Source organism: Hippoglossus stenolepis, chromosome 19 (genome assembly GCF_022539355.2).
Source record: "Hippoglossus stenolepis isolate QCI-W04-F060 chromosome 19, HSTE1.2, whole genome shotgun sequence".
Classification (NCBI taxonomy): domain Eukaryota; kingdom Metazoa; phylum Chordata; class Actinopteri; order Pleuronectiformes; family Pleuronectidae; genus Hippoglossus; species Hippoglossus stenolepis.
The window spans coordinates 10,043,052-10,067,628 of NC_061501.1; the positions used below are offsets into that span (position 1 = coordinate 10,043,052).

Sequence of the window (24,577 nt, forward strand, 5' to 3'; positions counted from 1 at the left end):
CGGCCTTTGCAGGTTTTGCCCTAAGCTGTATGAAGAGCGACCAATGACCTAAATGCAGCGAATGTATTTTGGTTTTGCAGACACTTGCAGGCTGTTGTGTTATTTGAATGATTTCAACAACCTCCCTGATTCCTCCTCAAATTGCATGAGGAAACATTCCTTCCAAGTGTTTTTACATAATTAATACAATATAAACTGATGTGAATATGAACATTGTAAATTGAGTTAAGAAATAATTGCTTTGTATATATCTTTACATTTCTAAAGTTTATTCAACAGATCCCCCTGTCCTATACGAGAAATGTGACAATACTAATATCTTAGGAAAAAAAGAGGAAAATTTCATGGGTAGAAACTGGATTTATTTGTCAGAAACCACATCAAGTTGTGCTGTTCGATAAGTTGTTGTTCCAGTCAAACCAGGTTGGCTTGATCCTCGAGCAGTTAAACTGGAATTAATGTTAAAACAAGTGGTCCTACTCACAGTGGTGACTATGGGTTCTTCATTAAATCTTGGTTACTGAAAAAGTACCCTATAATATGTATTAAAATGGAATGGCCGAACACTTAGAGTTGCTGTTAGTAGCATCACAGAAAATGATATTTCTGTGTTTTACATGTGGCAACACTGGTGCAGCGGTTAGCACCATCACCACATCGAATTCAAACACGAGCAGCTTAATCTGAGACAAAATTGTCCGTTGGTGTAAATGTGATAATGAATGGTTGTGGCGACCTCTCCAGGGTGCACCCCCACCGACTGTCCTATCCTTACAGGATAAGCTGCATAGATACAGATACTGTAAAAGAGTGTCACTGTAAAACGTTGGCTCTTGTGGTGTTGACAGCAGAATGATAAAATGTTGCTCGCATGCATCGTCTATTTATCAGAGTTATTATGAGACTATTGCTGCCACTGTTTTCCTTCCTCATTTTAAAGAATTTCTCCATCTTTATCAAACAGCCTCACTCCTGTGCTTTCCTGATCTGTCCCCCCCCCCTCTCCTCTGCCTTGTCTGTTCACTCTCTCCTGTTTTCCTTTTTTCCCCCTCACACTCCCTCTTGTGCCATTCGGTATTCGAATACGCTGCCCCTCTCCAGGAAGGTCTCGTTCAAGCGCCTGCGCTTGGTCCGAGGTTTAGGGACACTTTCCTCCTCTCTTCCGTATCCTCCTCCTCCAGGAGTGTAGAGGCAGAACATGTCCTGTCGGGGGGGAGACACATACTTTAAGTGAATACCCAATACTTCATCTTTCATTACTTTTCTCTGCCTGCACTTGGTGGGTGCCTACCATTTCATTAAATTCTTGGCTGTATATGCTTGGTGGAACGAAATACAAATAAATAATATAACCAATCAGAACCGTTGTACCTCATCAAAATTAAGTAGAAAGATATGAATTCTGTGGGTTTCATCATATCTAAAATATAAAGCTATAGATCCATTTCCACAAGAACAATTCCACAAGAACAATTTCTTGCAGCGTAATAAACTTCAGAAAGGTTTTCTTGTCTCAACAAAATGTGGTGTTAGTGTTATTCTGAGAGTGTTTATTTTCCCCACACACACATTGTGCCGTCTTACCCCAGGCTGGAGGCTGATGCTGGTTTTGGCCCCCAGGTTGAGGAGTCTTCCATCTGCCCTGTGGAGCAGGTTCAGCCCAGCTGCACCGTCCTCACCCCCTAACAAGGAGACACAGAGAGGACTAAGGCATCATTCACACTAACACATGTTTGTTTTAAGATGCATCACTTTTGCTACATTTAGTTTTCAGCCCCTAAAACTGAAAGTTTTAAAACTTTGGTGTTGCGATGATGAGGATGATGAAGTCAACCACATTCGCTTTCTGATTGGCTCTTATCAGTCGCAACTCGACTACCAGCGGTGAATGCAAACCGTTTCTAACACTTACTGGCAGATAACAGTTCCACCTCATCGGTCCATGAACAACCCCCCGCTCCTATTTTTCAATATTGCTGATTCTTGTTCATAGAATTTTCTGGTAACCAACCAACTGCACTCTAGACAATCTGCTTCCTGTTTACACTGGTACACAAATGCCCAATGTACATGAATGGTCATGGGATATGCATTTTCTGGGATTGGTGTGGATGGAGCCTAACTTTACATCTTGAAAGAAACACAGACACCACTCACGACTTGGTAAAAACAAAAACAATGTTAAAACCTAACCAATAACAAAGTCATTTATTGAGGATGTCTGAAGGCGGAGAGTTTACCCTGCAGGCCGTAGGGGCAGGTGGACCTCCTCTCCGTCAGCACCGACAGAACCACTTTGTTCCTGAACAGAAGTTTGCGGACCACTCCTTCTCCACCGGCGTACTTCCCTGGACCTCCTGAGCCGGGCCGCAGAGAGAACTGCTCTAAGATCACCGGGTACCTGAACACCAGCCAGACAGGAACCAACGTACAGATCAATGATAACACGTTACTGTAACACATTACATTAATTCAATAAGTTTCTTTAAGTCAATCTTGAACTGATGTCCGACCTCTTCTCCAGAATTTCAGGGTCAGTGATGCGTGTGTTAGTCATGTGACTGTGAACACCACTCCGCCCACTCCAGCCTGGCCCCGCCCCTGCTCCCCCGGCGACTGTTTCATAGTAACCGATGTTCTCGCTGCCAAAGGAAATGTTGTTCATGCAGCCCTGATGGAAAGAGGAATGACAAATAGAAAGATTTCAGTTTCCAAAATGACATAAACATTGAACTTACTAAAAGTGAAAACATTTTCTAAAAGACAAAAGAAGCCGTTCTTACCTGTGACGCAGCGCACACCTCAAACGCTCTAAAGATGACGTCAACTACTCTCTGGGATGTGAGAACATTTCCTCCGACCACAGCTGCATTCTCGGAAGGCTGGAGGATCGAGCCAGGGGGGATGATGACTTTGATCGGTGCAAGACAACCCTGGACATGACAAAGTCGATAAATTAATAAATTAATATTACAACAGTGTTTAGATTGAATTATATAATTTATAATTTCCTTGGCCGAATTTGAATTCATTTTCAAATGTGTGATGAATTACTAAACGTACAATCAAAAGCCAAATCACTCACGTAAAATGTTTTAAGAAACATTGATTATTGAACAGAAGCTTTGAACCTCTTTTAAGAAGAATTGATTTTCCTCTGCAGGTTTTAAAAGTATCTGGTTGTTAGTTTGACTCTCTCAAAGCAGCCTGACTAAGCGTGTCTGCCAAAATGTTGGACCAATGACCACGAGCGTGGCCGGGACAAAATTAGAAAATAAGATTAACTCTATTAATTAACTATTAAAGCATGGAATTTTACAGAGACTTTCACCACATATTTTATTGTTTGGCGATATTCATTAATCTTGTCACTGTTCCTTACTGGGAGGGTAAGTTGGACTTTCAGAAGCCATTAAAGCTTGTGTAAAAACAAAGTGAAAAATACTTGTATTAATACATTTTTATTTCATATTGTAATTTGCAGTTGTTCGTGCTGATTCTGGAACATTTAAGAGACCATGGAAAACTTTGTGTCTAGAGAGCCTAACAAATTTAAAGCTGCCCATTGGAACCCCTCTCTGCACAAAACGATGCCTCAACAGATACTTTGACTCCCCAAGAGTTATTGGAATGAAACATGTGAACCTGATTGAGGGGGATGTCCTGTCCCACCATACAGCGCAGGCAGTAGATGAGGGCAGAGAGGGTGATGGCCCGAGGAGCGTTGCAGTTCCCCCACACCTCTGTCCCAGTCCCTGAGAAGTCAAACACCGCGCTGCCCTGTAACGATGGAGGTTTACAAAGTTGATATCCTGGGTTTTCCCTTTGCAAGATAAAGAGATTATGAAGATAATGAAGAAGAGATTCCCGCTGCTCACCTCTTCTTCATTAATCTGCACCCGCAGTCTGATTGGCGTCCCGTCATCCATGAAATCCTCCGACTCCACCTCCAGGGATCCAGTCTGTTGCCGTCGGCGACGTGCAAAGTCTCTCAGCATGTCCCTCACTGCAAGCTCTGCATTGCTCTGAAACAGTTACACACAAAAGCTGGAGCAGTGCAACACAACCAATGATAAAACACAATACTTTTCAGAATATTTTTTATTCTGTTTCACACACTCACTTGGATGTACCCCATGTAGGCCTGCACCACAGCCAGTCCGTAGCCGTCAATCAACTCCCCCACCAGCTGGCTGCCTCTCTGATTGGCTGCCACCTGAGCCCGCAGGTCTGACAGGTTGTCGTGGAGATTACGAGTCCCAGAGCAGTCTGGGTACTGGGCCGGAGCCATCAGAGCTTTGGTTACAGCTGATATGGAGAAGGAAGGGGAAGCAGCAGGAGGGAGAAGAGCAACAGGGAAGAGAGAGCGGACAAAGAGAAAAGCATGATGGGGGGAAAAAAAGAGTGGAGAAAGTGATTAGAATGTTACAAAATATGACACTAAACATTCAATCCCATCATTTAGTTTCACTGCTTGGCTCTACTATGCATACAGTCACTGATTTACTGCCGTTTCATGAAGGAGTCTTTATCTCATGGATAAGATACAGCTCTGTATCACGTCTACTCCTTCTTTTCATCAGCCTCTCACTTTCATCTCTTACCCTCCTCCTGGAACACCCCACCAGTGACGAGTTTGAAGGACATGAAGACAGCGCCCTCCTGCTGAAGGGAGGTGGAATGAGGGGGCATGGAGCCAGGAGTGATGCCACCAATGTCGGCATGGTGCCCCCTGCTGGCTACGAAGAAAACCGGGCCCCTCACGCCTTTTCGAAACACCTGAGATGAGAAGAAGGAGAAATGAAACAGCGAGAAAGAGATGAGAAAGGAAGGAGTGACACTGAGGAGAGCAAGGACTGACTGGTGTGATGACTGTGAGGTCCGGAAGGTGGCTGCCCCCAGCACAGGGATGGTTACTCAGAATCACATCCCCTTCTCTCAGTTCGTTCCCCAGCGTTCTGATCTGCGGAGAGCAAAAGCAAGAAAATTACTTTCCTTTTCCACTCTTCCTAGATCTGTTATGTTGTGTAGCTGCTTTGCTTCTGGGTGCCGTTCTGCTGCTGAAACAACACAGCAAAGCTACACATCCCTCACCTGGTACTGGACCGTCTCCTGCATGGCCCCAAGGTGAACGGGTATGTGAGGCGCGTTGGACACGAGACCGCCGTCTGGTCCGAACACAGCACAGGAGAAGTCCAGACGTTCCTTGATGTTGGTGGAGATGGAGGTTCTTTGGAGAACTCGGCCCATTTGCTCTATAGAGTAAAGATACATGGAACACCTCAATAAGAAGTTAACACTGAAACTTAACCAAAGCTTTACAGATTTTCTTCAGTTTTCTCCCAAACAGCTTTCCCCTTCGTCCTCCTTCTCTCTTGTTGTCTCTTGTTCTACCTGCTATGCTCATGAAGCGGTGGGAGAAGATGGAGAGCTGCACGGTGTTGAGCTCGGTGCCCACAGCGCAGTGAGGGTCAGAGCCCACGGAAATGCAAACATCGCCCCCTTCTGTCAGATGGGCCTCACAGCAGGGCTCCACCAGGATGGTGCTGATGGAGGAAAGAGCAGAGGAAAACTGTTAATGAACATTTATACAAACACAGATGTTCAGGCAAGTTGAAAGCAGACATTCTAATCAACCCCCCCGAAAAAGTATTTTAGTTTGAAAATGCATGCCTGTTCTTATCAATAATAATAGCAGGTCCCTGGATGCTGTGACCAAACGGCAGCTCCTCCCATAGAAACACGCTGGTGTCCAGGTAACCGTCCTCAAAGTAACACTTGGTCATCTAAACAGAAGAACAGGGATAAAATAATTATTACAACAATACCATAACTGTGTCCAGACCAGAAAGTTCAATTTTTTTCGAGAAGGGAAATAAATGTTGCAAGTTTGAACAAGATGGTTCTATAGACAAAGTTTGAAGAGTGTGAATGTCCATATATGTATGTATATATAAAATATTCAGGTTTGTGTTTCTGTGAAGTGAGTCCACACACCGTGGCAGGCTTGGTATCTCCCGGTCCTTTCTTTGGTTTATATACTGACTTGATACCAGATCGTCCACAGCCCCTCACTCTGATGTCATCCACCATGATGGCTCTGTCCGGGATGGTGAATCCAAATTCCTTCAAATAACTAGAGAGGAAAAGGAGGTGTGTGACGTAAGAGATGGAGATTAAAGTGGAGAAAGTAAATCCTGAGTAGTGTCAATAAATGTCAGCTCCACAGTTTACTAATCTTATCTTCTATGGAAAAATGACACATTAACTTACTGCTGTGTTTGCCTACACACTGTGAACATAAGGCTTGAGGCATGAAGGAGCCAAAGTGAACGAGGCAATGATTTATTCACTTATCACTGAGCACAGTGAATGGAGACATGAATGAACAGGGGAGTGAACCATGCACTAACCGTTTAGTGAAGGCGCTGTGGAAGTCTCCAGCTCGACAGGACTTGGCATCGCTGGGGTAACCGGCAGCGGTAACCATGAGCGCACAGTCGGTGCCCTTATAACGCAGGTGGAGGAAAACCTCAGTGGTGATCTGACCGCTGAAGAAGACAGGAAACACAATGCTTTAGTCTGGTGTGAAAGTGTGAAGATTAACGGGTGGTTGACCCTGTGTTCTGTGGGGGCTGACCTGTCAAAGCCACGTGCAGAGAGTGTGTCATTGCAGCGTTTTGAGAGCTGCCCCACCCTCCGGTCGAGCTCGCGGAAACAGCTCTGATCATACTGCAGCGAGCACGGCTCCTGCACCTCCTCCACCACATCAGCTAGAGCCAGACCGTAGGCTGAGAGCACACCACTGTACCTGCAAGACGCACACGTTACACGTTAGTGCCACACGGCTGTCTGCTTCTCTGGATTTACTAAACCAGAAAACAATAATTAGATTTTTCACATGCATGATGCACCCCACTATCAACCTTACTTATGTATAAAGACGGTCTTCATCCCCAGGGCTCGAGCAATAGCACACGCATGTTGTCCACCTGCACCCCCGAAACATGCTAACACATGCTGAGATGTATCATGACCTTTAGCCTGTGAAGGAGAAAAAAATATTAAGATTTTTCCACAATTCGCTATCTAATATAAATATTTCAACTAGCTTGAGCAACCCTAATGACCTGCGTCAGAGCTCTGATTGGCCGGCACATGGCCTCATTGGCGACACGAATGAATCCCATGGCAACCTCCTCCACGCTCATCCCTGACTGGCTGTTTGGCAACACAGGGTTGTGTGAGTGTTTGGCTCCATTTGTGTTAACCTTCTAAACAGAAACACACATTAGCCTCATCATTAGCATTATCCCATAGAGAAGGAAATTACAGCTCTACTGAATAGTTCAGCAAATGTCAGTGCCTGTGACTGGTTGGAAGACAGGAAGAGGTTGATCTCTTGGGTGAGTTGACGGAAGTGCTTCATGGTCTCCTCCAATGACAGTGGCTCGTTCTCACCGGGCCCAAAGATCTTTGGGAAGAAGGACGGGAGGAGTCGCCCCAGTGCTAAGTTTGCATCAGTCACCGTCAGAGGGCCACCTAGGACAACACCACAGAGAATCAACTATAGTCCTGTTTCACCAAAAATATGTTATTCTGGTTTTGTATAAGATGCTTAATTCATAATAATAGATTTTTATTAGATAATGATTTAAAATGTGGATGAAACTACAGAGTATGAGAAAAAGTGAGCTGCATATGTATAGTTACCTTTCCTGTAGCACGCTGGTCCTGGATGGGCACCTGCAGACTCCGGTCCAACCACAAACATCCCTGATCTGAGAAATTAAAGGAAAGGATAGAAACAAGGGCGAAAGGAGAGAGAGATTCATTATGTATGTCAGAGCACATGACCTGCTAATCATAATAAATACAATTATGTACGATAAACACGGACCTGAAGAAGAGTCGCGACCCTCCTCCTGCAGCCACGGTGTTGATGTCCAGCTGTGGCGCTTGCAGGGTGACTCCAGCTGTGGTCGCCTCAAACACGTGTTCATACTGACCAGCGTATCTACTCACATCTGTAGAGGTTCCTGCAGGGTAAGAAAACAGAGAGTGAGTCAGGAATATGATATGATAAAAAAGTGTATAAAAGTGACTAGTGTTATGGCAAGAAGTTCTTTCCATTGTTTGTGCGCTCACTGTTGGCTTAAGTTTAAAGATTTAGTATTCCCTCGACTCACCGCCCATGTCGAAGCCAATCACAGGCTTTTTCTCCATCTGGTTGTAAGAAGTGATGGCGTATCCCACCACCCCCCCTGCTGGGCCAGACAGAACGGCCCGCGAACCACAGAACTGATCCATGGGGGTCAGACCTCCATCTGACTGCATGAACAACACGTCCACGCCCTGAGGTCAGAGGAACGTAAGATATCAGTTCAGACGAAACGGCATCTGAAACTTACAGTCACAACAAAAAGATGTTGATGTGAGGGACGCACCTTCAGGCCGCCCTTAAAGCCGGAGGTGAAGCCTTTTAAGTACTGGCGGATCTTGGGGGTGAGGTAGGCGTCGGCACACACAGTGTAGCCCCGGGGCACGGCCCGCACCATGGGCATGACCTCGCTGGACAGGGACACCTGAGTGAAGCCCAGAGAGCGAGCCAGGGCGCCCACTGCTTTCTCATGATCCGACCATCTGAAGGAAAAACAAATGTGGAATGTAAGTCAATCATAAAGCTGTTACACAATTTCACGACTGTTGTGTTTGTCTTGTCACTAAAAACCTTCTGAATTTAATGTAAAGATGTGTATTTTTGTTTTAACATGTGACAGGAGGTGAAATGTTAAAAAATTTAAACTTCCTATTTTAACCCAACCGAAGAAACTTGAGATAAAACCTCTTCAGATAGCTTCTTCAGTTGTTATTGGACTTTAAGCCACAAGTGGGAGTAGACTTGAAGAAAAGGAGGGAGGGATAGGAAGAAAAACGTGAACTTACACCTCCTAAAACATGTGGATTACATATACAGTAGAAACATATACAGTAGAAACATATACAGTAGAAACCTGTAAACATTAACATGTTCAGTGTACTGATAGAAACAAGGAGACAGTGATGAATGTAACATGAAGACTTTCAGATGTGAAAATGCCCTAAGGGCAATGACAAAATATTTGTTGAAGAAATAGAGGTAAGTAAAGAATAAATATAGTTTGAGTAAATATGAGGCTGTGTCCCTAAAGGAAGAGAAACAAGTTGTGCTACTGACGTGTACGAGTGTAACAGGAGGACGGCCACACAGGTGATCCCACGAGACAGAACTCCTCTCAGGTCTTTCTCCACACACTCGAGATCCAGCTCCTTCCACAACTCCAGAGAATCACCGGTGCTGCCTGAGGAGAACCAGTACACCCACATTTTTTGTAGTAAACCAGAAAATCCAGAAATAGAGATACTTCAGTCAGTAAAGTGGTGAACTGCAATTAGTGAGGATAAAACATTTAGCATTTAAAGGAGACATATTCTGCTCATATTCAGGTTCATAATTTGAATTAGGGGTATTACTTGAAAACTTGCTCAAATGTTCAGAAAACTCATCGCTTTTCTGGTTCAGTGCATTGCTGCAGCTCCTCTTTTCAGCCTCTGTCTGAAACACGCGGTCTTAGCTCCTGTCTCTTTAAGACATGTATCACACTACAGGAAAGAAAAACTGAAACAGCATCATATATCTCCTTTAATATAAATTCAAAGTGGGCAAGTTTGGGATTCAACGACCAAATCGTGAACTTATAAAAGAGAACTCGTAGTCGTGTTTTATGCACCTGTCACAATACGTTTGGCGTCTTTCCGGGGAAGCTGGCAGCCATCTTGGCTCAGGACGACTCGCTCGTCCACCTCTATTATCTCCTCGTACAACACTTCAGGCATGGCAACCTCCTGGTAAAACAACGCCCTGGTTAGGGCAAGTCAAAACAGGTGGACCGAGAAGACAATCATCGGACTTCCACTATGTCCCAGTGTTACAGAGATAAGATTGAACGCAACATATCACAACATACATACCAGAGTTACATGTATGTTAATGATCCAGTGATAACACTGAACATTATTACACGTATTCTATTAACAGAATATCAGCTTCATAGATAAGTAACCACTTCAACAACAGGTGGGGGGTCAAATTCCAAGACCTGCCCCCAGGGTCTGTACACAAGGTAATAACTAAACCTCATGCTGCAGGGTTCGTGCGTATCCATGTATCCAGGCAACTCCAGGGCACCACATACAGTGCAGCTCCAAATACACAATGATGCTTATCTGGATCAAGAAATTAATCTGTGAACTACTCTGTTAACATCTTACATGATCGTGTCTCTTCTCGCTTTAACCTTTTGAGTAAAATTCACTTCGAAAAAGGACAAACCAGATCAAACAGCTTCGGCCTGGCCTGCGTTCCGATGTGCAGCAAGTCCTTGAAGCCCTTTGTGACCAGGAGCGCCGTCCGCTCGCCCTCTCGCTCTAGCAAAGCGTTGGTCGCCACCGTCGTGCCCATTCTGATCCAGCCAATCAGAGAGGTATCGACAGGCTGCTCGCGAGGAAAGACGCGGCCAGTTTCCTGTCAACAAATATATATCACATACTGTTCTATAGCGACTGTTTTGATGTAAATGCAACATTATAAATGATTGCATATGTGTTTTTCTCCTCTGTGCATTATCATACTAGACTACTAGACCTCAGGAAACCCAAAAGCTTAGTAGAAACACATCATAACCATAAACTGCTTTCTAACATTTTATAAGAGAAGAGTATGTTTTATCACATCGCTCCATCTTGTCATGTTACCTCCTCCAGGACTCTGCGGATCCCCTCAGTGGGAGCGTCCTTGTAGTTCTGGGGGTCTCGAGACAGCAGCTTCAGGACTCTCTCTCGACCATCAGGCAACCGGGCGAACACGTCGGTGAAGGTGCCGCCCCGGTCGATGGCAAAGTCGAATTTCCCCTTATTCTCAGCCATGGTGGGAAGACGTTAAACAACTCTTGAACCTGGGAGTCAGAGAGGGTGGGTGGTGAGAGACTGACTTATTCACTGTCCAGTGCAACAACATCATCCGTCTACAACCCTCCCCCTGTCTGTCTTATGTAAACCAGATGTTCTCAGTGACTTCTACTCTCTCCTGGGCTCCTTATAGGACTTTGCACTGACTTCCATTCATTGTGAACAGCCTAATAAAACCCATATCCCCAACTTTAACCATGACCAATTCATGACTAGCCCTGAACTTAACCTAACCACAATCCACAACTTACCTCTAACCTTAACCAGGAGCTCGGAAATGACATTTAGCCTCGTTAGGACTGGGCTTTGTTCCCAATGATGTGTACTGGTCCACACATTCTTATACTTCCATTAGTGAGGACACTTTGACATCATGATGCATTCCCTGACCATCAGAAAATAATGCCTCACCCTAATCTAAAACTAGTATTAACCCTTAAAGCAAGACCTTACACTCGATTTGGCCCTTTTAAAAAAAGAGGACAAAATGTCCTCTCAAAGATATATTATTAGAAAGTACAGTTACTTGTAGGTAGTGCAGGTAGTGGTCAAGACAGACAGACAGACACACAGGCTTCTGTCGATACTTCATTTTAGCTTCTCCTTATTACCACACACTTTAGGACACTGATTGACTATTTTTCTACATATTTTAAAAACTTGCCACAACCGTGACATTAAAAACAGGCAAAGATTGATTTAACGTGCAGATTTAAATTGTAACTTCTATGCATGGAGACGCCAATGCTCCTGGTGACAGCTCCGAGCAGAGCGTGCAGGTCCCAGATGAAGCCTGCAGGGGAACCACTCACTGCACTGAAGCAAAGAGTAAAGCATCTGAAGCTCGCTGTGAATTCTGCAGGATTTCTTCTTCTTTGGCAGAGACACCATCAATACTGAGACTTTATATGACAGATAGAAAGATGTACGGTGAATCCCTGAAGGCTGCAGCTGCTTCCGGCTACACGTCGCTCTCTGCCATTTGGCGGAGGAGCATGAAAATCTCTAATCTTCTACTCCTGGTTCTACTCACCTGTCCGCCCCGGTGCTGCGCTGCCGGTCTGACGATCCTCTGATAATCCGGTAAAAGTGTCAGACCCGCCCGCTCTTCTGCTCTCCTCCGATCGGTGTCTTCACGACAGTCGTAACCAAGTCGGTGGAGCCCTCTCTAGATGGGTGTAGTTAAACTCCGCCCCGCTGCGAGGAGCCGGCGGAGTGAAAAAACAAGCAGCTCTGTGTGCAGGAGATGAACGTGCACATGGAGGAAGTTAACCCGAGGGGAAATTAGTTTTCCCCGCATCACTCCGATTATATTCATTTTGATATATTAATTAAAACACATGTACTTATTTATATTTTATGGAAAATATCAGCATATGTTTTTAATAGCTTAAACCCACTGACTCAAAATCATACCAGACAAAACAGGAACTAGAATTCACCTCTTTCAAATCTTTCTAAAATAAAAGTGAGTCCTTCAGAGTAAAAAACCACTGATGATTAATAATAACCTCCTTAATTTGGAAGAAATACATTTTGGAATATAAAATCATCACATACTTAAAGACAGTATGGGAAGATGTGTTCATTGTGATGGGCAGTCATCAAACACAAAGATGTTGTCAAGACACAAAGAAAGTGAGTTTTAAGGTTATTTATTCATCATTAAGGCACAGTAGTACATCAGTAACACAGTGCTGTGAACACAAGTAACAGTGAGGAAGTCGTCATGGCTTCTCAGTGCGGGGCAGTAGTGTAGTTGAGGGCATACTGTTGTGTTTGGAGTTCATTTTATGTTTTGTCTAGTGAACACAAAGTGCCATTTGTGAGGACGGTTACATGAATTAGAAAATATTCCAAACATCAGGATGGCTACAAACTTTTCACATGCCATTAAAACCAGTTAAGTATGCCAACGAGTATCACCACATGCACCCTATTATATACGAGTTCCCTAACGGGGAACATGAGCTTATCGACAAAACATGTTAACGTGTGCCTCCTCGGACAGAAAAGATTCCAGTATTGCCATTATTAGCTGACTATTCCCATTTATATATGGGAATCTTCCATCTATTGATGATGTCACGACACAATACTCAACTGGTCAGCAGCGCATTAAAACAGCCTCTGTGACCTCTAACCCCTCCACAGAAGTGGAAGACAAAAATTGAAGTTTCGTTCCCCTCTATAGGTCAGACGCTCAAACAGCAAATCAGAATCAGACCTTTTCAATTTCTTTGGTGACAAGGCAAACACACAAATCGCACACAGACACAAAAAAATATACTATCTATAATATACTCTTGTTAGATCTATCTCAATGCAGAAAATTGCACATCAGAGACACACCACGGATTTCAGAACTTTTCCCAGAAAATGTCACTATGAACACCCTGCTACAGCTGTTGTGCACAACAATAAGGTCACTTCAGTTTTAAGCATCCTGGTACGAAGCTACCAAAACAAAACAAAAACAACACACCTGGATCTCTACATCTGCAGTGCAATCATTTTGAAAAGGCACCACATGCGAAAACAATATAATACTCTTTCTCTGCATCGTTCTGACCACATTTATCATCATTACAGTCAGATGCGATGATTTAATTTAAGCTAAACATGGAATCGTTGCAATCACACAGATTTCATTTCCTTGTTTGTGAGAGGCAGGGCTAAATGTCAACATGTTTATTATTATTCTTCCGGCCGTTCTGATTACATTGCAGAGCTGAGGGCACAAATTATTTGGCAGTAAGTGATGGTGAGAAATGTGCTGAGAGTTTGTCCAGTTATAAAAAGTACAACAAACCTGTAACAGTCAAATCAGTTGTGTCCTGAAATGTACCTTTTTTTTAAGAGATTATTTCAGATTCAGTCTCTCATTACTTTCGTCAGTCTGAGCATCAGTCCGGGGATTCTCAGTGGCAGTTTTGACATTTCGGATGACATTTCTGATTGTTGACATTGCAGCGACATCCTCCACTGGTGTCTCCAGGACCCTTGGAATGAAACAGAATCAGAGTTGGAAAGATGATCACATTTCGGTGGGAAGAAAAAAGGATTTAAAATATTTCTCTGTGGATTTTCAGTATTTCTTTTTAGAGAATCTCTCGATCAAGGTTTATAAATCAACAAAAAAAAAATTGGCTCCTACATCTCTGTACAAGCCAAAAAAAGAAGCAAAGCAGAGATTCCTTACCTGCGATCCCCAGCGGGGTCCTCTGGTTACCCAGCATATCTCAGTGTGACAGACAGTGCAGCGTAGCCAATCACATCCATCCCTCTTCTGCACTATGATGCCACACTGGGGACAGTGCATCGCCTCCCCTGACTGCACCAGAGTCTGTTTGTGAGACAAAGAGTGTAAGATGGAATAAGCTCTCTATTGGCACCAGACTCTCCAAATCAGTTGAGGTCAATCTAAAAGGTACAACTTATATTTACACCTTAACCTTTAATCAAAACCTTTTATTACTTCAGGCTTGAAATACTCTGTGACCGACATCCCAGGCTCAGTTTCAATGATTAAGTTATACCCAGTATTTACAGAATAATCAATGTTGCCATGCCAACAAGATGACTGTAAACTTCTCCTCCTAAACACTAAAATAAGGAATTCTAAATGAAAAGTGCCCTGCATAACGTCTGTTATCATTTGGCATGATATAAACAATTTGACTTTTACATATCTTAAAACTAAAACACCATAAAGTCTACTTATACTGTACATATATACACAGCTTAGACAAGATATCTCTCTCCTTTCTCTTTAACAGTGTATGGCACCAGCTTCCACTCAGTGAAGGTTGGGCAACACCAGATCACATCAGCTCATGGCCGAAGGCTACAGTTACTTCATCAGGTTACCGGCATTATGGCACAAGCCTAAAACAGCTCACCTTGAGTAGATGAGTCGTCCTCCTTGCAGCAGAGTCATTTATAGCCCGGGCTGCAAGATCATCCTGGTATTGTTTACAGTTCATTCCCTCGTGAATTGCCTGTAGCAACATAGAAGGAAGAGCAGAAAATGAAAATGTGATAGTGCTTGTTTTTATACAGTATAATAGATGTCCTGGATACTAGAGATGTGCTTCTTCTGGCACTGATGAGGGAGGTATAACAACCCGAAAAGAACAATAACATGTCGAAAGTGCAGTTAAAGACACAGGTCTGCTGCGAGAGTGAACAGTAAACCGTGTTGCACAGTGTTTCAGGAAACCTCAAAGACAGGCATCTGGATCTGTACTTTCAGGGTGAGAGAGTTTGAATTGAAAACTTTATGTTTGCAACATGTTGTCAAAATGTTCATATCCTGAAATGTTCTCAACAGGTGGCATCTGCTGCTGTATCTCTACACATACAACGTTCCCAAAGGCTCATTTAATCTTATGTAGGCTACAGTCATGACTATTCAGTCTGTCAAAAATACAGCACTGACTTTTTAAACTAACATTTAACCCTAAATGTTAGTCGAATCAAACCAGTGCTTGTACACGGACTATAAGGAGCAGTGTGTGTTGGTGTGCATGCCGTGGTATTAAACTTGGTATCGAGAATCGTAGAATTTTAATGGTAGTAGTACCGACAACCAAATTTATGTTAAAACGACATCTTTTCAGTGTATGTTAAACAGCAGTTAGCCTGAGGTGACCAGACCAATAAGAACAATGTGACTCCTTTCAGCTCCGTACTTTCACTTGCTTCTCTTAAAGGACTCAAGTATGAACCCTGAACACACAAAGACAATTTCCTAGAAATGATGATTCTAAGTAAATAATCAAATTACTGTCTGTATTTCTTACTTTACAAATCAGACAGTTGTGTTTCCCGCAGACAGGGCAGTGGAAGACATTGACCGTGTCCTCGTACACACACCAGCCCCGACAGTCGGCGGTGGCACAGTGGTAGCTGCCCTCACATCGAGACTCGGCCACTGACAGACCTCTCTGCAGCCAGCGCTCGTACTCCTCCGCTGGCACCAACTGTGACGCAGAGAGGTGAAGAAAACATAGTTTATATACATAGTAAGAATGTTATACACAAGATAGCAGTATATCCATGCTAAGAATTCATTCTATATATGTATTCTATTTTGAGCTTATAAGTTAATCATTTTGTGTTAGTGTTTTGTCTGATATATGTGAGGCTGAGTGCTTTCACATATTGGCTATAAATCACACGCGCACATGCACACGCACACAGTCTGTAAAGTTTGACTTCTCTTTTTTTTATTTTTATATTCCACTGGAATAGATTTCAAAACTGCCCCCCCACACACACACACACACACTCATAGAGGCTGGATTCATTAGTCCTGGTTGGATCACTGTTTATTGATTAACATTTAGCAGCTGCGTCCGTACAGAGCTTCACTCTGTACGGACGCAGCTGTTACTGCACCACAGCCGGCGCCGTTACAGGCCGCCCACATGGAGAGAAGACAAACTCTGCAAACAGCAGCAGAGCAGGAGCTCCGGCTTCTTGGCTAAAAGTGACAGTACTGAAAGGAGCTATTTCTGCTAAATGAACACATAATATACAGTTTGATTTGAATCATCTGATGCTTTGGGATGCTAATGCTAAGATGCAGGTGCAGAATCTGGAGCTGGTGTAACTCACAGCTCTGATCTCCCTCTCCTGCAGGGAGCAGGTGCAGGAATACGTGTCATCTCTGTAGGGGCACGACACCTCGGGCTCCTCACTCAACATGATGACCGAGCGTAAACAAACTCTGGGCGAGCAGACACACGAGCACCGACACAGAAAGGTTTGAATCATGAGAAAAGTCCAGGACACTCAAACATTTACTCTTCCTGCTAGTAGAAGAAGCAGTTAATCCACTTTTCCTTTTGCCATTTTGCTCCCTCCCCTTGACACGAGACCACCTTTACACCATCAATCTGTTACACTATACAAAATAATTATGTACAACCCTGTGCAATAACACTAAAACACAAAATTGTGGAAATATCCTTATTTTACAACTAAAACTAAAACAGCTTAAGTACAACTTAAATGCAACAAAAGTCAGTTTACCTGTGGTTTTCAATTCCAGTTATAAAAAAGCCTGCAAACATTAGAGCTTCCTCATTTTCACAGTGACTGCAAAGTGCCGACCGTTACACACAGAGGTGGGAGTGTCCTGATATGAGGCTGCTTGAATACAAAAGGTTTAGGAGAGATGGTATTTATACAAAGTATTATGAGGGAAAGTTTGTCTAGGCAAATACTCAATTCATGGAAAATGGGTCTCAAGCCACTGGCTGTGGCCGACGCAGAGACATAAAAAGAATGAAATCTCAGTTATGAGGCGTGAACTGACTTTTATTGCAGTTGGTTCTTTTAAAATGTATTGGTCTCATTCTTATCGGGGCTTTGGCAACAAACCATAACATTCAAGTCATAATGACCAGGCAGGCACTTACATTATTTTTACATCTTCCCTCTTCCTCTTTTTTTAAAGATTTCTCCCATCCTCCTGATTCTTACCTGCAGAAGCAGTGAAGACACTCCCTCAGCAGGACGCCTTCCCCAGGATGCAGGTCCACGTAGCAGATCCGACAGTCCACAGTCCCCGGGTTCGGCACCAGATCTTGGTCGTCAATCATCATCAGCCGAGCAAAATTCTCCCGGCGCTCCTGTTCCCTCGCCTGAGACAAGGAGCGGTGGTCATGGGAGGGTTAAAGGTATATTCCACAAATAATGTCCCTTGAGTTTTTTTATACGGGCATCCACCCAACAAAACACGTCAAGTGCACGTGCTAAGTGCAGGCACGCTCATTCATGCAGACACAGACATTGTGTATAAGTACTTTATTATCTGTTTCACAGAGTATATACAATTTGACAGTGCAAAATTTAAAACTAGGGTATTGCATTCAATTTACCTCATCCCACAATTTGTTCATTAAAAAGCCACTGATGTCAAGAGTCAACAGTGACCATGATTAAAACCTAACTGGATGGTCAATACAAAGAAAAAAAAAAAAAACATTCATAGTCTTATCATCAGGACCGGATTGATTATAATCAACATACAAGTTCATCATTATTGTTTATGTGACAAAAAAAAAAGACCCTAATATTGGTTTTAATATTTAAATTAATATTCAATACTGGTTTTCTTTTACCATGTCAGTGTTTGCACATTTAAAAACAAATGTGAAGTCACATCTTCTCATACAGTTTCTCTACTGTAAGAAATCATGATCATGCAAAATCGAGGAGTCGAGGCTGCACCTTCACTTGTGTTATTTATTTGGGCAACATTAGGTAGAAATAAGTCTGCAGTGGTATAAGTGCATGTCTTGGCTTGGTAAGCTACATTCAACTTGAGAAAACTAACAACAGTACCATACGCTTTCAATTCAAGCATATCTGCAGACGTGCATAGAGACAAAGGCTTGTGCATTAGATTTCTTGTGTCATCGAAAAATTGAGTGCAACCGAAACGGCGCTACACTTTCCGACTGTCAGCGAGTGTCGTGTGCCTGTGTCTCTGTGTGTTCAGTAGTCCTGGTCCAGGTTATACAGGAGTGAGTTGTTTTGAGCCCCAGCGCTCCTCAGCACCTCTCTTCTCCCTTTCTCCTTCAAAAAAACAGAGACAAAAGAGAAGAGAGTCAACCTGAGAGAGCCTGAAAAGTTTCGATCTAAATTTCGGCTTTGAATCAAGTTCATACTTGTCTTCTCCCTATTACTTTTTTGAGTAGTCGTCCAATTTTTCCAGTATTATTTGACTCAATTAAAAAAAAAAAATTGTCATCAAAATCGAGGCATATCTATTCCAAGTTTACATGCATGACAAGCTGTTGTTGCATGCATACAGGTGTGTTATTGTATGTAAATGTCGTACTGTGCGTGCATGTTACACTCTGTCGTGTGTATTTCCTACCTGCTGGTACTGTCTGATCGCCTCCTTCTCCTGCTGGATGCGCCGGAGTTCCAGCGCGTCGGGTCGATAACCCCCCGGGATGACGTAGTTCTCCGGCCGGTTTGTACTGCAGATCTCACAGCCCGGCCGAGTCGGTTTGTTAATGTAAGTGCAAGAGGGGCATGACCAGCCCTAACACAAAGAATAGCACTTTAATTTGTGTTTGTTGAACTTTGTTATTTATCTTTCAATACGTACTTCAATAACAATAGTGGGGTTAGGGTTAGTGGCTGCTGCTGCTGTGTATTACCTTGGTGGAAGATGTGGTGGGGCTCAGTGCTTCGTTCAGTTGAGGCATCTCTAGGTTGATGAGATCTTTGATTTCACTGATGTTTCCTCTTTCTGAAAAATGACAGAACAAGAAATCGGTAACATCTGAATGTGTGTGACCGTTAGTTAGTGTGTGTATGCGTTACATAACCTTTGACACGTGTACTATATTTAAGTGCAAAATAGGTCAAAAGGGCATAAAGCTACACTGTAAAAGGTAATGCATGCTGAATGACATTATTAAATCTATGAGGGAGTTTTAACAAGCATTTCATACATGGCTAAATGGAATTTAAATTGGTCTGGTTTTTAGTTTAGCATAACTTTATTTTCACTACATGTGTAACGATAGAACGAAGTACAGATACAGCTCCAGTGATTTCTTGAAATTCAGTTTTTGACACAATTGCAATGACTGCTTTTACTTTGTGTGTTGTGTTGTATAGCTTCTCTAAACAGGTCACACAAAAAGTCTCAAATGTGATACTTGAGGTATAGATGTAATATAGGCATGAAAATGGAAACATTTACTTCTACTTCTTTCTGCTTAATTGAATATGTATTACATTGTACTGTGGATCAAATGAAACTTCTAGTTATTAAAGGATGTGTCTGCAGGCCCTTTTTCAGAGGAGCCTTTAAACCAACAAGAGTTTGATGAATTAAAGGAAGATTAGAATAAACTAAAAATAAACCAGTGGATTTAAATTTTTCATGAGCATTGACTGTGACAGGGAACAAATTACACAGCTTTAACCATTTGCTGTGCACCGGGTACATCGATCTAACCCTAATATTAAAGCCATCACTCACCAGTGTTGCTGCTCGTATGGAGTCTCGGGGGCAGGGTAGTGTACGGCCTCCGGTCCTGAGATGAGGTGCCGTTAGTAGAGGTATGAGGGAGAGGCGGGGTGGGCAGTGACAGTGATGGAGGGGCGAGGAGAAGGGCGCTCTCCTGATCCTGCTGCAGGACTTGGTGTGTCAAGTGGACGTATCGGGCTGACAGGAGGTACAGGAAAGCCGTGTCGCCGTCCTGACGAACGCCGTACGAGGCGAGAGAGCGCTGGTCGCTGCACAAGCACTGGCCGATCACCCAGCGCTGCACCCGCGGGTGGAAGCCGTACTCAAGAAACATCTGAGGAGGTATAGAATGAAAAGAAGCAAACAAGTGAGAGTGATAATAGAAGAGAGAAGTGTAAATAACTTGGTGATGAAATAGAGAAAAAGTTTGAAAGAGGCTAACCTGCTGTTTCAGTGCTGCAGTCGTCATATGAGGGAAAACTTTCACAGTGACACAACAGGACGAGGAAGAATCTTCAACTACAACAGCCAAACTGTTAGAATAAAATTAAATACAAGCCATCAGACAAAATCTATGACAATTTCTAGTAAAATCATGTTAAAATCACAAATACCAATCAAGGTCCTACTTGATTTCAGAGTCTTCATAGTCTTGGGCAAAGGGCTGGATCTTGAGGGCAGTGTGTTTCCGTGCGAGTGTGACAGCGATGAGAGAGGCAGACTGCATGTCACCTGCTTCTATGGCTCGGGTCAGGTCTATGCAGGTTTCCTCTACAGATGGATAGATGCATACATGCACGGGGAAACACAGACAAGCCTACACAGGTGAACATAGGTTGATGGAAAGAGGATGTTTCCATTCCGCCACAGAGCCACTATGGAGCTAACAATGATTCAATGAGTGAATAAAATGAGTGAGCGAATGAGTGAATTAGTTTCATCGCATCTAAAGAAGTAAATCACATAATGGTTTATATTAAACAGGGAGATGTTCGGTGTACACACCTGTTCGTTGCAAGTTCAATGTGTCCTGACGTTGGAGATCCTCCAAGGGGCGCTGTGGGCCATTATCTTGAGGAGCAACTGCCAATGAAAAATGTTGAAAACCAGAAGTTTTAATGAAAAACACAACAAAAAGACCAAGAGTAAAACATTCAGATAGACTGGATAAAAAGATCGTTAACATGACTGCTCCCCGAAAGTGAGGCCGGAGTGTCTTGATTGTCCCGTGGTGGCTGACTGCAGTACAGCTCATAATCAGTTATTAGATGCTATAAAAACAGGGTGAAACATCATGGTTGACAGCTGAGATTGACTCCTGATTGGCTGAGCATAACCCAGTCACTGTGCAGACTCTAGCTTCAAATGACTTCACTGGAGGAAGATGGCAGCCTGCGTGTTATTTTGGCTTCATTTCTGAAGAGTGGGAGGAAATGGTCCATCTTTATCTATGTCTGAAATTTTAAAATATCTTTTTTACGCAGGAATGGTACATTTTATTTTGTTGCATTTTATCAGAAACTACAGTTCCGAGTAGATTTCGTACTATCTTGTGAACTAATCTCATCTATTTAAAGTATCTAATACAGACTATTAAAGAGTTAAGTTTGACGGCAACTAAATTGAGAGCTACTCTCACTCACACTTACAAAAGGAAATGAGATCAGTTGAAAGAAAAGCTTGTGTCTTGTGGCTGCAGGGCTTATTTGTCCATTACACTGTCACTTCCACATCCTCATGTTGGTTTGAATGTTTAACAGAGAACCACTGCACTTCTTAGACAGGAAGTAATGTTGTTACCGCATTTAATTCTTTACATGTTAACTATAATATGATGCTTCCAGACTGGGAAAGGAAGTACAGGTAAATACAGTATACTACTGAATGTTTGTCTAATATATTTATAATGTAAATATGTATAATATGTATTTTGCCAGCTCTTTAAATTCCAGTTAATCTGTAAAGGGAGATTAAACATCAACTGTGTTAAGAAAAATAAGGGCCCAGGTTTGTGTCACACTAAAGCTGCAAACTGCACAACTCTGTATAAATATCATTATGATGTTAGGACATAGTTACTATAAAACCTGCTTTATAACCAGATTTAACATTCATCAATTACATTATTGCTTAAACACACGTGAAAGTGTTAGAAATAGAATATTATGTTAGTGAGCAAAAGATCTGGTAATTGAAATTCCCTCTAAAGTAAAAATATGGAGCTTGTTTACAGTTGTTGAAAAAGTCACTACTGACGTGACCAATCATTGTCCAGGCCAGTGAAAAGCTCCTCTGTTCAAATAAATATGTGACTGAACAGTGTGATACAACAAGCTTGTTTCACAAAAACTGAGTTCACTGCAGGGCAAATTAAATCCGACACTTGAAAATACACAAGTGTCCACACAATATTTTAAAGTGGGTTTACATGAATACATGATTGTTCTGCAAGGAATTATAAAAGTTTCTCCATCTTTCTTCTGTGGCTGCTATCGAACAGAAATGTAAGTGAGACACTTTCATTTTTTGAAAATGTATTTAAAGAAAAACTAAAAATATCCCATTGAGTATTCAGACCCTTTACTGGGTTGAATTTTCTTAGGCAGCGATTACTTCCCCTGTGCATTTTATTAAATGACACAAATGGTCAGAATTGGCATATTAAAATAGCTATAGTATTTCTAGTGGCCACTAATCGCATATATCTGTAATTTAATCAAGTGGATCCATCACTCGTGGACGCCTATCAAGGAGTTAAAGGTTCAGCGTAGGTAAGATATAGGTGAAGGGGATCTAGTGGCAGAAATCGATTGCAAAATAATCCTTGTGATGTTTTCACTAGTGTGTTTCATCTAAATTGTATGAATTGTTGTTTTCTTAACCTTAGAATTGGCCGTTTATATTGAATTACTTAAAATTTACATCGGGAGCGGGTCCTCTCTACAGAGGCCGCCTCGCAACTCTCTATGCAGGAGAAACCCTGGTGAAGGAGTGTGAATGCTTCCTGAACACACTGTCGGTACTGACCTCTATGTGCTTCTCTCAGTGATGACATCACCACAGTAGCCCACTCATTGGCCTCCTGCTCACAGCGAAAGTTGAAGCTGATGCGGTCGTGTGGCGGCGCAGTTAAATGCAGCTCGTGGCACTTTGGTGACTTCACTTCATAGTTTACGGCTCTCAGATCAAACTCAGCGACCGTCTGGAACAAAAGGGAACAGAGAGTGAGAGGGAAGAGCGATGAGGTCAGGTGACACGGGGAGGGAAGATGAATCATTATGTTGTGTCAAAATGGCAACGATGTGTGTCACTGCATATGTTTAGATGAAAAAACACAAGTTTAATATTGGTTTATACCATATAAATTAAATACAGACAGACATTGCTCTCTAAGAAAATCTCAAATCAATAGAACAAAACTTAATTTGTCTAAAACATACTAATGTAAAACAATAAAAACTGAGTAGAACTCTCCCAAGTCGCTGAATTGAAATGCATCATATGAGAGGTGCATCTAAAATTTCTGACCATATTTTTAACTACACACGTGCACGAGCCAAAGCAGCTCAGCCAGGTAGCATCACGCAATACAGGCAGTGTGTGTCAGATTTGCAACAAAAACGTAAACGTTAAAAACCAATGTCTGTATTTTTAAAATTGCAATAACTGATTACAATACAGGCTTTGTTATCAAGTTCCACATTCAACTGACAGATGTGACCGATAACAGAGGAGAAGTGGGTTTCTGCATCTTGGAGAAGAACTCGAAAATCAGAAAGCTGCCATGAGTTGTGTGCTCTGTTTAGTGGTGGTTCCGTGATGGCTGTCTGAATAAGGAACATGCATGTATGTGGTGAGGAACAGAGGGGGCCACAGGGGGGGCACAACTCCTTTTAGGTGGGTTAATACAGCCCTGGTGAGAAGCCAAAGACTATAAACTAAAGTTTGGTTGTGTCCCACCATATTTTCACACATCAGTTTGTATAGTAATACAATAATAAAAAAAATTAATTGTATAGCACTTTTCTTAACTAGGTTAAAAAGTGCTTGTCTGGTGGGTGGTTTCATATCTAGACTGAATCTACTACATGTCAGTAAACAACAACAAGCCCCTGTGGACTCACCACACTCCGGCCAGTCTCGCTGCTGTCCTGCAGTGACAGGCGGAATTCCCCGGATTTCCCCGGGTCCATGCTGAGCTGCAGGCGGAGTGACTCGTCGCCCGCTCCGGGGAGACACAGCGGCCGAATGCCGGAGTGGCACACCGACACCCGCACCGAGATGAGGACGGTGTGGCAGCCGGGCTGTGGCGGCGAGGCCCCATGCTGAGCGGGGAGGGCGGCGGACTGGTCCGGCGGAGTGAAGCCGGGGGTGTGAGTCCACCCGCCCGAACTCAGCGACATGCCGTCGTCACACGCATGTAGAAAACAAACACACACACGGAGGGTCCCCTCGGTTGGTCACGTCTCGTCCCACGCGGTTTCCTGTGGTTGTTTTTACTCCATTTCCCGGACACTTCCTACATAGTGTCTCTCTCTGGATGTTCATCAGCTTCACTGTCAACAG

The 24,577-nt window shown here is 43.0% G+C and overlaps 2 protein-coding genes across 5 annotated transcripts; both read right to left on the reverse strand.

Moving 5' to 3' along the window:
* Positions 1-340: 340 nt before the first annotated feature.
* oplah (5-oxoprolinase, ATP-hydrolysing) lies at positions 341-12,224 on the reverse strand. Of its 3 annotated transcripts, none has more exons than XM_035142925.1 (28): positions 12,041-12,224; positions 10,795-10,994; positions 10,373-10,564; positions 9,771-9,885; positions 9,218-9,341; positions 8,448-8,643; positions 8,190-8,355; positions 7,901-8,039; positions 7,714-7,781; positions 7,367-7,542; positions 7,131-7,274; positions 6,932-7,044; positions 6,641-6,811; positions 6,414-6,551; positions 5,998-6,136; positions 5,674-5,786; positions 5,395-5,546; positions 5,095-5,255; positions 4,862-4,963; positions 4,605-4,779; positions 4,124-4,308; positions 3,879-4,025; positions 3,646-3,780; positions 2,784-2,933; positions 2,514-2,671; positions 2,241-2,401; positions 1,585-1,682; positions 341-1,203 (listed from the first exon to the last, which is right to left on the reverse strand). In XM_035142925.1, the coding sequence occupies exons 2-28, from the start codon at positions 10,963-10,965 to the stop codon at positions 1,051-1,053; spliced, it is 3,942 nt and encodes a 1,313-aa protein (XP_034998816.1). In that variant the 5' UTR covers positions 10,966-10,994; positions 12,041-12,224; the 3' UTR covers positions 341-1,050. The 3 variants fall into 3 exon arrangements, with proteins under 3 accessions (XP_034998816.1, XP_034998818.1, XP_034998817.1); XM_035142927.1 differs by lacking the exon at positions 12,041-12,224 and adding an exon at positions 11,820-11,976; XM_035142926.1 differs by lacking the exon at positions 12,041-12,224 and adding an exon at positions 11,259-11,773.
* Positions 12,225-12,646: 422 nt separating this feature from the next.
* shrprbck1r (sharpin and rbck1 related) lies at positions 12,647-24,567 on the reverse strand. Of its 2 annotated transcripts, XR_004694176.2 has the most exons (15): positions 24,136-24,567; positions 23,039-23,213; positions 21,017-21,094; positions 20,641-20,782; positions 20,454-20,544; positions 20,024-20,345; positions 19,191-19,282; positions 18,902-19,072; positions 17,500-17,660; positions 16,630-16,741; positions 15,813-15,992; positions 14,910-15,008; positions 14,210-14,353; positions 13,856-14,009; positions 12,647-13,738 (listed from the first exon to the last, which is right to left on the reverse strand). XR_004694176.2 is itself a non-coding variant. In XM_035142375.2 (14 exons), exons 1-14 carry the CDS (start codon positions 24,412-24,414, stop codon positions 13,929-13,931), a joined length of 2,127 nt encoding a protein of 708 aa, XP_034998266.1. In that variant the 5' UTR covers positions 24,415-24,567; the 3' UTR covers positions 12,647-13,928. The 2 variants fall into 2 exon arrangements, 1 of the variants encoding a protein (XP_034998266.1); XM_035142375.2 differs by having other exon boundaries at positions 12,647-14,009.
* Positions 24,568-24,577: the final 10 nt, after the last annotated feature.

Excerpts from the sequence above, each read along its gene's own strand:
- shrprbck1r (XM_035142375.2), bottom strand. The coding sequence starts at position 24,414 with ATGTCGCTGAGTTCGGGCGGGTGGACTCACACCCCCGGCTTCACTCCG. Across the intron at positions 16,742-17,499 it reads TGTCTTCACTGCTTCTGCAG|AGTTTGTTTACGCTCGGTCA; the intron begins GTAAGAATCAGG and ends CTGCTCGCCCAG. Across the intron at positions 14,010-14,209 it reads GACCCCGCTGGGGATCGCAG|GGTCCTGGAGACACCAGTGG; the intron begins GTAAGGAATCTC and ends TTTCATTCCAAG.
- oplah (XM_035142925.1), bottom strand. The coding sequence starts at position 10,965 with ATGGCTGAGAATAAGGGGAAATTCGACTTTGCCATCGACCGGGGCGGC. Across the intron at positions 7,782-7,900 it reads GGGTCGCGACTCTTCTTCAG|ATCAGGGATGTTTGTGGTTG; the intron begins GTCCGTGTTTAT and ends TTAATTTCTCAG. Across the intron at positions 1,683-2,240 it reads CTGCCCCTACGGCCTGCAGG|GGGGTGAGGACGGTGCAGCT; the intron begins GTAAACTCTCCG and ends TCTCCTTGTTAG.